At 40.0% G+C, this 16538-nt stretch overlaps 1 protein-coding gene across 2 annotated transcripts in view; it reads right to left on the bottom strand.

The window, feature by feature from the left end:
- eys (eyes shut homolog) overlaps positions 1 to 9046 on the bottom strand; it is a 198208-nt gene extending 189162 nt beyond the window's left edge. Inside the window, exons 1-2 of one of the 2 annotated variants that reach the window (XM_034201872.1) lie at positions 8910 to 9046; positions 741 to 1618 (exon numbers count right to left, since the gene is read on the bottom strand). In XM_034201872.1, coding sequence (XP_034057763.1) covers positions 741 to 1482 — 742 coding nt within the window. In that variant the 5' untranslated portion in view covers positions 1483 to 1618; positions 8910 to 9046. Of the gene's footprint in view, positions 1 to 740; positions 1619 to 8909 lie in introns of those variants that run through there. The other variant, XM_034201873.1, reaches the window with a different exon arrangement.
- Between the last annotated feature and the right edge of the window lie 7492 nt (positions 9047 to 16538).

Genomic DNA, 16538 nt, shown 5'->3' on the forward strand with positions numbered 1-16538 from the left:
AAACAAATGGCAAGTTAGTTACGACAACACAGGAACACACATACAGGTATAGACATATAGAGATGTAGATAAAGATATGCCTGGGTCATGAAGTTCATGGGGATGCAAATAAGCTATAGCTGATGCTATTTATTAGAAAATCTGATTGAAAAACAAAAAATTAAATGAGAGCTATAGATGATATTGCTGCAGAGAGAGTATGTTGGCAGCAAAGAGACTAAGAAAGTTGCCATTTGGAATGCAAGCTGTTTTAATATTAATTCTGTTTGCGTTGTGTTTGGGGTCATGCTGAATGACATCAACTTGACGAAGAAATATTTGATTGAAAAGTCTGCTCAGTGTTTCCCCTAGGTTTACTGCTTTGGGGGGGTGCTGTCTGAGCCGGGGGGGGGGGGGGGGATTAATGCATCAGTGTTTCAGGGGGGGCTTGGGGCTCTGTTGGCGGGGCGCAGCGCCCCTCCAAGACAATGGTAGGGGAAACACTGCTGCTTGTGTTACAAAGTAAGCTATTTTCTATATAATTTCTGTTAGACACATCTAACTGTCAAATGCATCAACCAGATTATACAACGTTTAAAAATGACGTAGGGTAACTCTAAAATAATCTATGATTTCAAGCAATTTCATAGCAAAATATATGTAAAAATAACGAGGGGGAAGTGAATTATCAGCTGTTTTTTAATCTAATTCAAAGAAGTTAAGAGAGCTCAAGAGGTATTATCAGTTGGTTTTGTCCTTACCTGTAAAATGTGGAGGACACAGACATGTATATGTTCTGTGGTTTGGATCTGTGGATCCATTGCTCAAACAGACTCCTTTGTTTTCACACGGGTTATCCAAACAGGCATCAGACTTTTCACAAAAACTCCCAGAGTAGTGGTGGTGGCATCGACAGCGGTACACACCATCCCAGAGGCCTGTTTGACAAACACCGCTCCCCGAACAAAGCCGAAGCAGAGGAGAACCCTGACAAAGTTGCATTTTAACAGACACGTTGAGCCGTAGGCCAAGCTTGCACAGCTGCGTTTCCCCCTCATGCAGAGCGATGAAGTAATGATGACCCGGGACCAGCCACTTGGCCTCGACTTGCTTCGTTCCATTTATAGTGTGGGGGAAAATAAACTGGTCTTTTATTTGTCCATTCGTTGAACAACTCTCAAATTCATCCTTTGACACATTGAGGAGTGTGAAGCCGTATGACTTCAGTGTTTCATCAGCAGACATCAGCAGTTTGTCTCCATGTTGCAGCTGAAGTGGGCAGATCTGTGGGAAGCTGTAAGCTGTAGTTGACTCCTCTCCCCCCGGAGAATTCCAACACTCAGAAACGCTCCTACAGATGTTTCCTACGAGGGTCCAATTGACTTGGATTGCGTGTTGTTTAGGGTGCCATTCAAGTGAAGCTTGTCTGTTGCAAACCGCTTGGCATTGGATCACGTGGACGGCCACAAAGACGGCTATCAAGTGAAGCAACGATGGACCCATGTTTCAAAGTCTTTCTATTTAATGCAATTCAACCTGGGACTCTGAATTCTCCTGTCATCTGGAGAATGGATGAGGTAGATGTAATGTATGGTACTCCATGAGATGTTGTACAAGAATTGCACATGATGGTAATAACCTGAGGAAAACAAAGATTGTGATTAATGAAAAGGAAGTTGATTTTTACATAATGTTTTCTCTAATATTCTGTTATTTTCCACAACTTGAAACTTGATGAAAGCAAAACCACCCTCACAAACAATTTTTTTATTGTAACACCAAGATTTCACTCCTTTCAATTCGACTTTTGACTTCGGCAAGTGTAGCAGAGCTGTCATAATCATATGCAGTGCTGCTGACCACCAAGTGTGTCACAGCGTCCTCAGCCTCCTTGAGGTTTCTACAGAGACTGACAATGTCAGATAAAATATTCTCTCTTCGCTGCCGGTGCCTGATACCTCAGTGTCACGCAGAGAGATGAGTTTAAGCAGACAGCATTGTCTTTCTCCCTCAGGCCCTTTTCATCCGTGTACACAAGATAATACAACAAAGTAGAGAAGGCTCCCTGCAAGACAGAAACTCTGCTCCTTGATCAGCTCACAAGGGCTGATATGAATAACTGCATGGTGATAAGTAAGAAAATGTTGAATATGGAACACCAATATCAGTAAAAGGGGGAGTGATGAAGTCAATGAGATGCAAGTATTGCCATGAAGAAGTGTCGGCACCCAGACGACCTTGTTTACACAAGAAGAGAATTTGACTATTATGTTTCACTGAACAAATCGGAAAGCTCACACCTGATTTCTGAGGAAAAACATAATTCAAATTCAAATTAAGAGGAGAAAATGTGTGTTTGTTTTTTGTATGTACTAATATATTCAATTAATTATTAGGAGCAATGCGAAAGTTATTTGTTCATCTTTTGTTTTACCTTACTTTCATTTCAAACTGCTTTAAACACAATTTGTTACATTAACGTTATTAACAATGAGTAAAATGACTATTTTCAGAATCAAGTTCATTGCCAGGTACGTTTACACATACAAGGAATTTGCTTTGGTGTATGGTGTATGGTTTTATGTGGAATGACTCACTTGCTTGCTTGTTTACTTTTACAGTAAAGTCAATCAGGGAAGAGCAACGTAACACTGTACATGAAGAGTTGCTCAGACTCTGTACATCAAAGGGGAAAAATCCGCCAGGCTGGTGGATCAACCTGCTGCATTTCTTTATTCTTTCACCTATTCAGTTTTTGAAATAATGTGATCCAAATATAGTCAATACAGTACTGGTGATTATGAGAGAGAAAACGTAATTATATACAAAGCACCTTAATATGATTTTTTAAACTTTCATGAGTAGATTTGCAAATGTAAGTTGTATTTAACCTCATTTTGAAACCAGAGGAAAATATCCATTCAATATAGCTGAAACTAAGTTAATGTTCCACATTTCACAGAACAGTCTCTCATATTATTTTATGTTAGAGTTTGCCAACCAAAGACAACCTTCCATCAGCTCTGGAGATATATTAGATATTAGTAAAAATAAAACAGCTCAATGCCACTGCATTAAAACAAAACAAAGGCAATTAGACTAATCTATTTATTCTGAAATGTGTCCATAATACGAAATAAAAAGCAACTCAAAAGAACATAACCAACCCCACAGCCAGGGTGGAATTATGTGTTCCTAAACTCTGCCTTCAATACATAAAAATAAGGCAACTCCTGCCACTCAGGATACACATATTATAGTTATTTCAGACAACACAAAACCTCCCTATTTAACATGCACATATCTAGCAGTATTAGCTGCCTAGCATTAATTTAAGTTCTGCTCTATGTTCACCACACTTTGCTGATGTTAGAATGTTAATAAAAGAGAAACACAACTCCAAATGAATGCCAATGTTTCTCCATATCTGCTTGGCGTGTAAATAAGCAACCCAACATTTTCATCAACAGTTTGATGCGCTGCCCCAAAGTATCATATACAGGTTTAACCAGGGGCGGACTGGCCATCGGGACGAATCCCGATGGGCCGGTACTGAAGTGTGCCGGTCGGACGATGTGGACCGGTCGGATAAGTCGGATAAGTCTATCACCCCCACCCCATCCCCCCAGTTGACAATTTACGAGCGGTATATACTTGCGGTACCCAGGTAGGCTGCCGGTACTGAAGTGGGCTGGTCGAGAGTCCCGGGCTGATTTGTAGTCCCAGTCCGCCACTGGGTTTAACCCAGAAACCCTCCTTTAGATTCAAACCAGTATCTAACTCAATGTCCAAGCAATAAAGACAAGTTATAACTAAAAAAATGATAAATATCTCATAGGATCAAAATCAATCAGAAATGTGACTAAAACACCATACATTTGTCAAAAAATATATTACTAAAACTATTAAATAATTGAATAAGAATAACATCTTATTATAATATGCCCATAAAAAAAATTACTACCAGACAATTCTGCAGCTAATGGTAGCATTTTGTGGCAGTAATGTTGAATGACACCATCACCAGCAATGCATCTAGACAGGAGGCAGTGGTACTGGTAGTAGTTGCCACAATTCAATAATGTTATGATGGAATATGACCTTTTCTATTAACCATATAAGACCTTGGTCACCATGACGGAGATCCTGTCTCACCGAGATCTGTAATCCAAAACTGGAGCAGAGAGACAGCTGGGATAAAACCATCTTATATCACCACGCATGTGACAGCTAACTGGCAACATCAACAAGCAGCATGAGTAATGGATGGATGCAAGAAGAAACACTGTAGCCAAGGATGAAACATGTGGAGGAAATACTGCCATTTTTTCCAGACCCAAATGTCCACAGATTTGCAGTAAAGCCTCACACATGCAAAGCTTAGTGGTTTAAATTCTAGTCAATACATTTGATCCCAATATTGATTTTTCACCACCTCTAATACAATTAGTTTCAGTACAATCCTAAATGATATACCTAGAGGCTGTTTTGGCTCCACACAGTTTGCATGATGAATGCAATTTGGACCCTAAAAGCACATTCATCCTTCTTAATTGTGCCGCAGTTCAAATTAATTTAATCTGAATCTTATTCAATACTAATTCATACCATTACAGCAATCTATACTCTTGGCCTCTCCTCAGATAAACAGGCCAAAAGATTTTCTGGGATATTAAGATGCCTTATTGATCTATTAGGATTAAACTGTGGGTCCCTCGCTCGAGTGGTTCAAGTAATAAGGGCCGTGGGGTCAGAAGCAAGGTCTTATTGTGGGGGGGGGGTCAACTAATTGTCTCACACAACCTACTGCTTTTATTATAGCTCAGGTTCACCTACATTTTAGGATGCCAATCACGCATGGTGCAGAGGGCAATGGATCAAGGGAGCTGTGTAAATCCTAGTTTGACAGATTACACCAAAAGGACATGACAAATGATCACATCAAACTGCTATGCCTGCATGTCATTCTACAACATATGGGCTGCACTACTATAATATTTGCTCCATTCATCAATTAGGCGATGAACAGGAAGCGAATCATTGTTTCAGTTTGGTAATTGGATCAGTGTCTAAAATGTGAATACATACTCGTTTTTTTCATCAAACCTGGCTAAAAATAATGTGGCTGACTATTAATATTGAGTGAAGGCAAATTATAACATCATGTTAAAGATGTGGTTAAATGTAATCTTGTAAACTGTTGTTTATCTGTCAAAACTTGATTGAAATAAGTTGTTTGAAGGTGAAGTTGTCACAGCAAGATAATATATATATCATTCAGGCCATTGTGACCTGTTCAACTTCATAACATTACTGTAGCTTTAAGCAGCTTATAATAATAATAATAATAATAATAGCTTGGATTTATATAGCGCCTTTCATGGGACCCAAGGTCGCTTTACAAAGAACAACAGGAATAAAAACAAACAAACAAAAACAAAAGGCAGTCAGACAAACAGTCAGACTGATATGATGGATAATATTTTGTTATAATCAAAGCAAATATGTCCTTTAGTTGTTTTCCTTGGTATAGAAAATGATTTTCCATAATCATGAAATGTACAGATTTGACATTGATCATTGAATTTCTGTTAATTGGGAGTTGGGTGCGCTATTTCTCACTACACTATGACAATTCATCTTTTAATTATGAAAAGGATCAGCAGATAAAAAATAACTGCTTGCAGAATAATAGGTTATTTCACATAACAATGCATACAGAATACAGATTAATGATACACTAGGCCACATCTCAAAACATTAAGTAACTTAGCATATAATGAGAAAAATGACTTTAGATTTTAGAACACAAGTAGAAAAGTTTGACTCATTAAGCCAATGTAGAGATGGTATTGAAGATGTTAGCTAGTGAGTGAAGCACAACTGTAGTTACAGTATAATGGCACTGACGCAGGTATAAGGAGACCCAGGTGTACATTGAGGAAAACACTGTTGAGATAAAGCCTCCTTGTGCATGGTAATCTCTCATGATAATTTCCTTGATTCAGAACTTTTGAGATCCTGACAGCTGCAGTCACTGAACGTTGTTAGTGTATCGTTTGCCTGCTCAAGGATAGGGGATGACTTCTCGAAAGATTATATTGGTGCACGTCAAATTAAATAGAATAACTTTAACAATTCAATTTGTAAGCTTTCTACACTGAAGAAATATACTGCATTCCTGTTTTGTATACTATTCCTCAAGAACATCAACAATAAATGGCCCTTTACAAATCTCTTCACCTCCATCAAGTTCATGAAATGATTGAATCAGAAAGTGAAAGCATACAGTATATCCCTCGTGCTATCACTACATGAGGTATGAGACAAACAGACTTTATGATGGCCATTACAAAGTCCATGGTCTTTTTTTCTTTTTTTTTAAAAATCTCACCAATAAATTGGCAGAGAAGAAGAATCATTTCTCACCAGCGTGCCAATTCATTCTAAAAGCCATGTCCCTTCATTGTGACAAATAAAACCATCCTTTGGAAAGTTATACGCCTGAAAACATCTCAAAGTAAAAACAGGCTTTAAATCAACTGGCACAGAACTCATTCCTCTGTCCATTCACCGTTGAGAAGCCTATTTCTGACAACACTGACCGCGGTGATGGATTGGTAGATGCTGTCACATTTCCGAGTAGGTTACGGGAGAATGAGGTCAACTACAATCATCATTAAGTGTTTTGGGAATAAAAGCAGGTTTCTGAACACATTTACAAACTATTTCAGTTCCAAGATTGATGTGGGACCAGAAACATTATCACTACTTGGTCATGTGAAACATAATACAGTTACTCTGATATCCTGCAGCTAAGCTTCAAAACCTCTAAAAATTGGTTTAGTTTTCCATGTTCAATCCCCAGCGGGACGCCACCGAACAGAACTGAGCTATTGATGTGAGTGCTGAGCCACTGGAGGACTGGCAAGCCAAACTGCAGCAGGCTGCTGGTCACAGACTGGTGCTCCCTGGGTAGCTATCTGCATCAACACTAATCAGTTAGAACACTGATGAGCACCCCTGCCCTGCAACCCTGAAAACCAACGCCACATCAATTTTCTCATTCTAAATGCTCAGTAATTGAAGCCAATGGAATAACCAAATTCGGCACAAAAATATCCGTATCATTTGTGAGCAGCTTCTAATTTACTGTGTTGTGGCAAAAAGAGAATGATATCTCAGAATGGTTACTAAAACAAGTTATGGTTAACATTGGCACATTTACCTCCAGAAATATACAGTTATTTGTTCTTTCTTTTATATAATCCCAAGGAGCATTTAAAACTGCAACTGTGGGAAGTTTCATACACTGTAATACCTCAAAGAGGTTATAACCGTGGGTTAAATTAGGCCAGAGCCAGCAGCAGCACAGATTCACCAGCGTGACTTCACCTCTATGAATTGCTCATTTTTATTTGGGGCTATACCTTCATCAGTCACCAGCCCCCCCTGTAGTATAGACTGCAGTGTTTCCTGTTTATTTGGTGCCCTGGAGGAAAACCTCAATAAAGCAAGGTTGTGCGTCTTTGTTTGTTTGTAACACTTGTACAGTGCTTGGGGGAATTGTGGTATAACCTATTTCAGCCACACAGAGCCCTTTATGAAAGAAATACTGCAGGTCTACGGTGCAGCATCGTCCCTTAATCATTAGCCACTGCTAGATTAGCATTAGGATTTTCTCACTCTAGTGAATAGGACAATGTCTGAATTAAAAAGTTTCATTTAATTTGTCTTTATGTTCACCAACACTGAGCAAGCTGCTCCTGGGTGTAAACAGGTGTTGTTGTTTGAGTTACAGAAGTTCCTCTCACTTCAATCAAGGAAAACACAACACCAAACCCCCACCCCTTCTCTTGGAAAGCTCTAGTGTGCTCACACAGAACATAATCAGTCCTCTTTTGTTAAGACTTTGCACTTATTTTTCTCTAATATGAACCACAGCTCAACACAAGCCAACACCGGCTGAATCTGAGAATATCACTATGTTTACCAGGTGAGAATAAAGCCACATGATAATAAAAATACATCAACATTTCGTCAGATTGTAATCGTATTTGGTGTAAGGTTTGGTCACCAAACTAAGATGACTACAGTTACTGTGTTACACATGTTAAAACATTTAAAATACAAATAAAAACACTGTGGATAGAGTATCTTTGTGGATTGTTGGAGAACTGTTTGTGATTTACTATTTCCCCTTTATTTATAGCTACTGCTGGATTGATAAGATTTCAGTTCTACGTTCAGTCCTAATACAAATCCCCAAATAGAAAAACCTAAATAAAGAAGTTCAAAAAAATGATTGTGAAAAAGTAGGGCATGTTTTAATGTGGTGCAGTAATGGCATCATTTGTGTGATACAAATATGCAGAGTTTGATTGTTGATCACTTCTGGCAGTATAGGAGGAGGCCGTTGTATTCTGTCACTCACTGAGGACTTTATAGCCACCACTTAAGTTATGTATGTGTCTTTTGATGTTATGTTTGAGCTTCTGTGTTACTGAACAGTACAAGATAGTCAGTTCAACTACAGGTTACATCATACCAGGTTCAGAATGGTCTAAACAGGTACATCTATACTAGCCATTGTAAGAGAGTCCACCTGCTGTGGCCTGTCTGTTATAGTGAGGGTGAAGATAAACAGAGGCTTGCCAGCACTGCTGCATCTCACACATTTTAAAGCTGAAGCAAGCCTGCAGCCAAGGGGTTTGTACTAAACAAGAGCTTAGCATTAAACTGAGCCGACGCGTCTCTCTGCCCCCATTCTGCAAGGCCCCGGATTTACCACTACTGTATGGCCGGTAATCTGACTAGTAGGGTGCTCACATGGACCATCTGCCACGGCGTGCTGCTCCGTACAAGCACGTCTCTGCTGACTGACAGCTAATTGAGGTTACATCATGTGTGCCGGTAGGGTGCATGCTCACCATTAAGTTGAAAAGCTGGTCCGCCCTGGGACGGCGACTCGTAACAGCATTTTGGAGTTTCTTATCAGAGCTGAGAAGTGTCTCTCTCTGGGGGATGTGACAGCTGAGCCGGTGTATGCGCGCTCAGGACGAGACATGTTGCTGAGGTAATGTGATCAGACGCTGAGAGAGGGCTGAGCTGAAGGCGTGCCCGCGAGCCCCCGCCTGCAGAAGGTCCTTTGGGGCAGGGGGGGGGGGAGTGTGCTACAGCCTGCCTGATTGATTATTTAATTAGTCCTAACTAAATATGCATTAGCCAAGCAAAGTCATTATCGTGTGTAAACAACTGAAGCTCTCCTAGGGAAGGAAAAATATTGTATAGGGTAGCCTACCTGAGGGGTGAAATGAAGAACTACAAAAACTGCCCTGACTGTCCTATAAGTAATAATGGATCAAAGTAAACACTAAGAACCAACACATGTTCAAACACTTCAATACATTGAATTAGTGGCTATTCAAATAGCAAATAAATACACATTACTGTAATACCTTGCCCTGCAGTGAATATGCTTTGATTGAGAATTAAATGGAGACTACATTATCGGTAATGCTGCCATTCAGACACTTGAATACTTTAGGATATATTTTTGTCAATTTCAGAGTAGGGCTTAAGGAGGGACCTGCTTAAATGCATTAATAAAGAGGGTAAATGCAGGTAGGCTATCTGAATGATAGTTTGAGTTTTACATTTGTTTTTTGAACATAGAAACATGTAAACATGATATTTTACTGGAAATCCATAATACAAGTATGAACATGAAAATGTCCTTTTTAATATTTGTGTAAATTCACAGTTCACTTCTTCTTTACTTCCTCTTCCTCCTACACAGGCAGCGAGAGTCTGATACCATAATAGTATTGCATTTAATTTATACCATATTTAATGTTTATCTGCCCAAAGAATGTTTTGGCAGCTTGTGAACAATGCTTTTGTTGCAATGACCTACATCCCTTTCACTGCACAGCTACATTTGCACCAGGGAGCTTCATTGCAATCAGTCTTGTACTGCGTGTTGCCAAGCAACAGTATAAGTAAGAGGTTAAGTGCCTTGCTCCAGGGCTATTCGGTGGTAGTTGCTGAGGGAGGGGAGAGTGTTGGCCATTTCCATTTTAGATCCTTCCAGCTGGCCAGGGATGCCACTTGGAGACTGTACATTCATTAGCCTGTTCATCTGCCCCTAGCTAACACTGTCTCCCCAGGAAAGGAATCTAAGAAAGTCAGTTTAGTTATTCAGAGAAACGTCTTTCATCCCATCATAATTTATTTGTCCTGTCATTTGAAAGCACTGATTATCATGGGCACATGTCCGAAGCCCCGATATCATTATTTGACCCAGTTTTAGGTTTCACCAGTGGAGAAACACAGAGCGAGATGACAGATATTCTATAAAGGTCACTGGCTTGGCTTCTGTTACTTTTCTTGATTGTTTGCTCACAGTAGTATTCACACATTTCATTTTTTACAAGTGGATATTCCCCTGTGATTCGTGCTTTATACTCATTGTGTCCTCTACAAGCTTTCTCCCAAGAGAAGCTCTGCAAATAATAATCTTGTAGTCAGTTTCAAGTAACTTCAGGATCAATTTTAAGATGACTGCTCTTATCAAAATATATCAGTATGAAGCACCTGCCTGACCTTAAGATTTGACATATTCTATCTTGTATGCTTATCCTGGTGAAAGACATGTAAGTTCTCACATTTGGTTTGCTTCCCCACTGTGACTAGATTAACGAGCTGCCCTTTTGTTTGTAGCATTGGCCATATTTCCTGCAGCTTTAGGTATCTTCATTAGATGTAGAGATATTGACCTTCAGTGCTTTTACGAGGATGTATAACAGAGAAAAGCAAGCATTTATCTATATAGCTCTGCAAACTATTCTCATCATTTCATATCCTCCTATACTGTAGCAAGTCCATGGCTTGTGTTTTCTTATTGCCTTTGAGATGATATGTGAAGAATGTGTATAACATTTACTTCCTAATTCAAAATTGGTCAATTTAAAACATTGAAATATATTTTACAACCATTGCATTGAACTTGTGACTGCATCCGCCAGCCTGCATCTCTTTCTTAAAACCTCCTTATCACCAAACAAGAAATGAAAAAAACACTTTATTGTACTCCAATAAAATGTAATGCTTTCTATTAAACCAGGACATCTCTTCGAGAAGTGTTAAAACATAACTAAATGGAAACAGCTTTATTTGATCCAAACTACAGAATGTCAACATACCAAGACATCTATAAGAAGTCAGGACCATACAATGATCATATTTTAGGTTTCAAAGGTTTGATTGACATTTGGCATATATGCATGTAGAATATATGGATATTGAAAAAATAAACAGTCTCTTTAAAATTAACTTAGGAAATAACTTAAAATAATAAAGTGAAACAAACGTTAATCCGCTGAGAGTCTACCATATTCCATCAGCAGTAATTTCTGTTACAGCACCTTGCTGTAGGTTAGAAAGTCTGTTGGCTTGAAGCACTTTACAACTGTATGTGCTGACTCAACAACTTGTTAATCAAGCCCACAGTTATGCACACACAGTCAGCTGCATGGAGCCCGCTGAGAAATCCTCAGATCCCTCTTGAATATAGATATAATTAGATTGTTGCACAAGATCTTGCTGGCTGAATTATGAACTCAGGCGCACACTGTATATTCACTAAAAATAATGTTATATACACTGAAGTGCCAGCTAAACAATATGGCACTTAAATATAAAAACTAAGGTTTGGCGTTCAGATATGCAAACATTGCCATCTACATTGTGTGGCATGTTTGAAATTAGCTGAACATTTGAGCTTATCCACATGTGTAAGATATTGTAATATTCTTCTCATATTGTAAGTTATTTACTGTGTGCAAATGTACAATTACTTATCCAACGAGAGCTAAGAATGTCAAATATAAAAATAGGCCAAAAATATGAGAAATAATGATTATGCTGAAATGACAGCTGAAATGAATTACTGATTCAGAGTGAAAATGCCATGTCTTAATTGCCTCTAAACTTAAATGTTTGAGGTGATAACATTAAGACATCATATTTCATACATTTATATGTCGCAGCACTTATTCTGCCCCTGAGTTATGCGACCTTTCCCGGTCTCTTAACTGCATACAGCAGGGCTCTGGGGTAAACGCTGTTTTGCTGTATGAAGCGTATGCTCATTTTATACAAATGCAATATATTATCTTGCAGCTCCCCAAACTGACTCATAAAAAGCATATTCCCATCAGGTTTGGAGGAAGAAAACATGTACAAAATGAGTAATTGCTGCAAACAGAGGGAAATGAATCTGTGTTTGCACAGTTACGAAAATTCTTAACAACCGCATAGCAAACACATATGATCACAGATACCACAGAGGTGAGAGAGGCAATGTTGTAATGTATACAAAATATGCTGAAAAAGAGAACAATATCAGATATGAGAACAATCGAAAAACAAATGGCACTATAATTATGGCAATGCAGATACAAATTGCATCAACATGTCCTCTAAGTATCCTAACATTTACATATTATCATGTTTTTTAAATAGTAATGAATCATAGTTGTATTGGAAAACATGAATTGTGATTGCAAAGTGGGCTTTGCTGACAGATTACTCCTGGCCGAGTTGATAGAGTAGGGAGGGCGCTGGAAACAAGGACACTGCCATCTTTCCCTCTTCACCTCTGGGATTTAAATATTAAACATAAAGGATGGCAGATTATTATCCCTGTCACCTTGCCTTAAGCAATGATATTCTGTTTTGACAGGGCGATCAAGTACCTGCTGTGTCACATATTAGTGTGATTTCAGGTTCTCTGAAATGTTTATGAGGCAAGTGAATTAAGGGACAAACCACAGAGGATTGTTTCTTCAGGCTCATAAGCATTGGTTACAGTCTGAAGTAGTTAGTGTAAAGTGAGTTTAAATTACCATAATGAATTTGATTTATTCAGTAAAACAACTCTGAATTTAATTGAGGTTATTGTTCATGCAGATTTATAAAAAGTCTGAGATAGAGTCTTTGGGTCTGTCGTTTACATTTAATGTGAAATATACAATGTTAGGTAAGAGCTGTCAAGCTATTTGTATTGTCCTAATCATGATCTTTGCATAAAAGTTTGCAACAAACTTACATTTACTTTACTTAAAGTGGACCTATCATGCTATATTTGAAAAATATATTGTAGGGCCATACCTATACAAAACATGTCTGTGAAGTTTGTTTTCCCAAATACCAAACAGATCACCCATTGTAGCCATGCCTCTTACTGCTTAAACCCCTCTTTTGAAGCCCTGTTATGGCACATTTCCACTGCAGCGGGGTAGCCCCGTTTAAGCGTCCCTAAGCGTCCTCGCTCAGGCCTCGGGCTGCCTCGCTGGCCGTCCGAGGCCGTGGCGCATTTCCATTACAGTTTAGGACCTGGGGTAGCAACGCAGTGTAGGCGGGGCGATCGGCTTTTTGGGCAGAGCGATGCTGGGTAAAACTGCAGTGGCGTCATCTTCAATGCGACACAACTCACAAAACACACACAACAATGGAGGATGTGTAAGCGATCGTTTACTTGTTTCTTGGTGTGTGGCTTGTTATCACAGCAAGAAGGAAAGTGATCACAGCAAGCAGGAATGGAGAGGACTATGATGATGGGTGGAATGCACCAGCAGCAGCAGAGCCATGGGGTAGCAGTGGCTCAAGGTGCAGAGGAGGAGGGCACTGACATCAGAGAGGGTTTGATGCGCTACCTGAATACCTAAATATGCATTGTATTGTATTCATTGTATTGAACATAAATAAATCTTTTTTTTTTCATATACATGTGTTTGTCAAATGTTTTAAACAAAAATGTTATCTGAATTGAATATTTAGTAAATATTTGAATTTCAAGCACCAGTAAGTACTGCCCCATAATAAGAACATTTGAGGAAATATCAGATCATGAAAAGAAAATCTTTCTAATAAATTAAGCGAATATCAAAGCTAACTATAAACATAAATACTAAAGTGTAAAACACAGCAAAACTATATTCATAAATGCAAGTGTAAAATAGTGTGGACAATTGTAAACATGGATGGAGGCTAAAGTATCCACAACATAAAATAATATTCTAAAATATAACCTCAATCTTTCTTCTAGACATGTTAAAAGCTTGCTTGAATCGGTTACAGTATAGGTTTCTTATTTTGTTCTCTCGTCTTTGAAATATGGAATGTGTTGTTTGAGTCTAGTAGAACGAGGGTATTACAATTGAGCAATTTCTACTACATGTACAGTATTATGTATTTATCATGTATTCTTAATAACTTTTACAAAATAAAAATGTAATAATGTTTTAGAGCAGGACCTCAAGCTAGCAAACTCAATTTCTTGCTTTAAATCTCTTAAAACTAACTTTTATCTTATGGGCTTTTTCCTAACTGATGGTGTTTGTTATTGCTTTATAAATTCATGTATGTTTATATCTTCTCTAAATCAAGATTATGTGAATCTGATTTTTTTCTGTTGGGTGCAATTCATTATTATGCAATTATCACTGGCCCCGTGTATCTCGTAATCGATATAACCGGCCTGCTCTCGTCTATCCCACATGCTCCACTGAGATCCAACATCTAGTTTCAGGTGGCCTGTGGAACTGCCAGTCAGCTGTTCCTAAGGCTGACTTCATCTCTGGCTACGCCTCCCTGCAGTCTCTGGATTTCCTTGCTCTCACTGAGACCTGGATTACTCCATCCAACACATCCACCCCAGCAGCTCTCTCCACTGCATATTCCTTCTCCCATACACCCAGACCAACTGGCAGAGGAGGTGGCACTGGTCTCCTGCTCTCTCCCAAATGGAGCTTTTCCCTCTTCAAACTACCTAACTTCACTCCTTCCACCTTTGAATTCCATGCCGTTACAGTAACCCATCCTATACAGTTAACCATTGTTGTTCTCTACCGTCCACCAGGCGCCTTGGGGGACTTCTTGGAGGAATTAGATAATCTCCTCTCACACATCCCTGAAACTGGCCCTCCCGCTGTACTTCTCGGAGACTTCAACCTCCAGACGGGGAAGATAGACGAACTAACATCTCTGTTAACCGCCTTTGCTTTCTCACTGTCTCCGTCCCAACCGACTCATAAAGCTGGCAATGTCCTTGATCTCATATTCTCAAGGAACTGCGCTACTTCTAACCTCTCTGTAAACCCGCTCCACACATCCGATCACTTCTTCATTTCATTCTTTCTACCCCTTTCCAAACATAACAAACTAATCTCTTCTCATCCTGCACTTGTCCGCCGTAACCTTCGCTCCCTCTCCCCCTCTACCTTTGCCTCATCGGTGCTCTCAGCCCTCCCTTCCTCTGACTCGTTCCAACTCCTGCCTCCAAACTCTGCTGCAGAAACTCTCCTCTCTACTCTCTCATCCACTCTGGACTCTCTCTGTCCTCTCACATCTCGGCAGGCTCATCAGTCCCCTCCTGCTCCCTGGCTAAATGATGTACTGCGTGCTAATAGAACCGTCCTTAGGGCAGCAGAGCGGAAACGGTGGAAATCCAAACACCGTGACGACCTCCTAACCTATCAGGCTCTCCTCTCCTCTTTCTCTGCTTCGATCTCTCAGGCAAAAAGCACTTTCTTTCAAGATAAGATCCAATCTTCCTATTCCAATCCTAAAAAAACATTTTCCATCTTCTCCACCCTCTTGGACCCTCCAAAAGCCCCTCCCCCCTCCTCACTTCTGTCAAGCGACTTTGTTACCCACTTTGAAAAAAAGGTTGATGATATTCGCTCTTCTTTTTCTGACTCATCTTTACTCACCGCTGGGTCACCAGACCCTCCTTCCACCAACACACTAACCTCCTTTTCCCCTCTCTCTCCAAGTGAGGTTCTTACCCTCATTACCTCTGTCCGCCCTACCACCTGTCCTCTGGACCCTATCCCTTCAAACCTCCTTCAGACTATCGCTCCTGATATTCTACCGTTTCTCACCCATTTCATCAACACTTCTCTAACTTCTGGTCACTTTCCAAACAGTCTCAAGGAGGCAAGAGTAAACCCTCTCCTAAAGAAACCCACTCTCAACCCGTCTGATGTTATAAACTACAGGCCTGTCTCTCTCCTCCCGTTCCTGTCTAAATCACTTGAACGCGCTGTCTTTAAACAACTCTCCTGTTATCTCAATCAGAACAACCTTCTGGATCCGCACCAGTCTGGTTTCAAGGCAGGTCACTCCACAGAAACTGCTCTCATTGCTGTCACGGAGGAACTGCACACTGCCAAAACTGCATCCCTCTCCTCTGTCATCATCCTGTTGGACCTGTCTGCTGCATTCAACACGGTGAATCATCAGATCCTCCTTCGCACTCTCCAAAAACTTGGAGTTTCAGGCTCTGCACTTTCCCTCCTCACCTCATACCTGAAAGACCGTACCTACAGGGTGACTTGGAGAGGGTCTGAGTCCGACCCTTGTCAATTAACTACAGGGGTCCCTCAGGGCTCTGTTCTTGGTCCCCTCCTCTTCTCCCTGTACACAAACTCGCTCGGATCAGTCATTAGCCTGCATGGTTTTTCTTACCACTGCTACGCTGACGACACCCAATT

This window comes from Gymnodraco acuticeps, unplaced genomic scaffold (genome assembly GCF_902827175.1).
Source record: "Gymnodraco acuticeps unplaced genomic scaffold, fGymAcu1.1, whole genome shotgun sequence".
NCBI lineage: Eukaryota > Metazoa > Chordata > Actinopteri > Perciformes > Bathydraconidae > Gymnodraco > Gymnodraco acuticeps.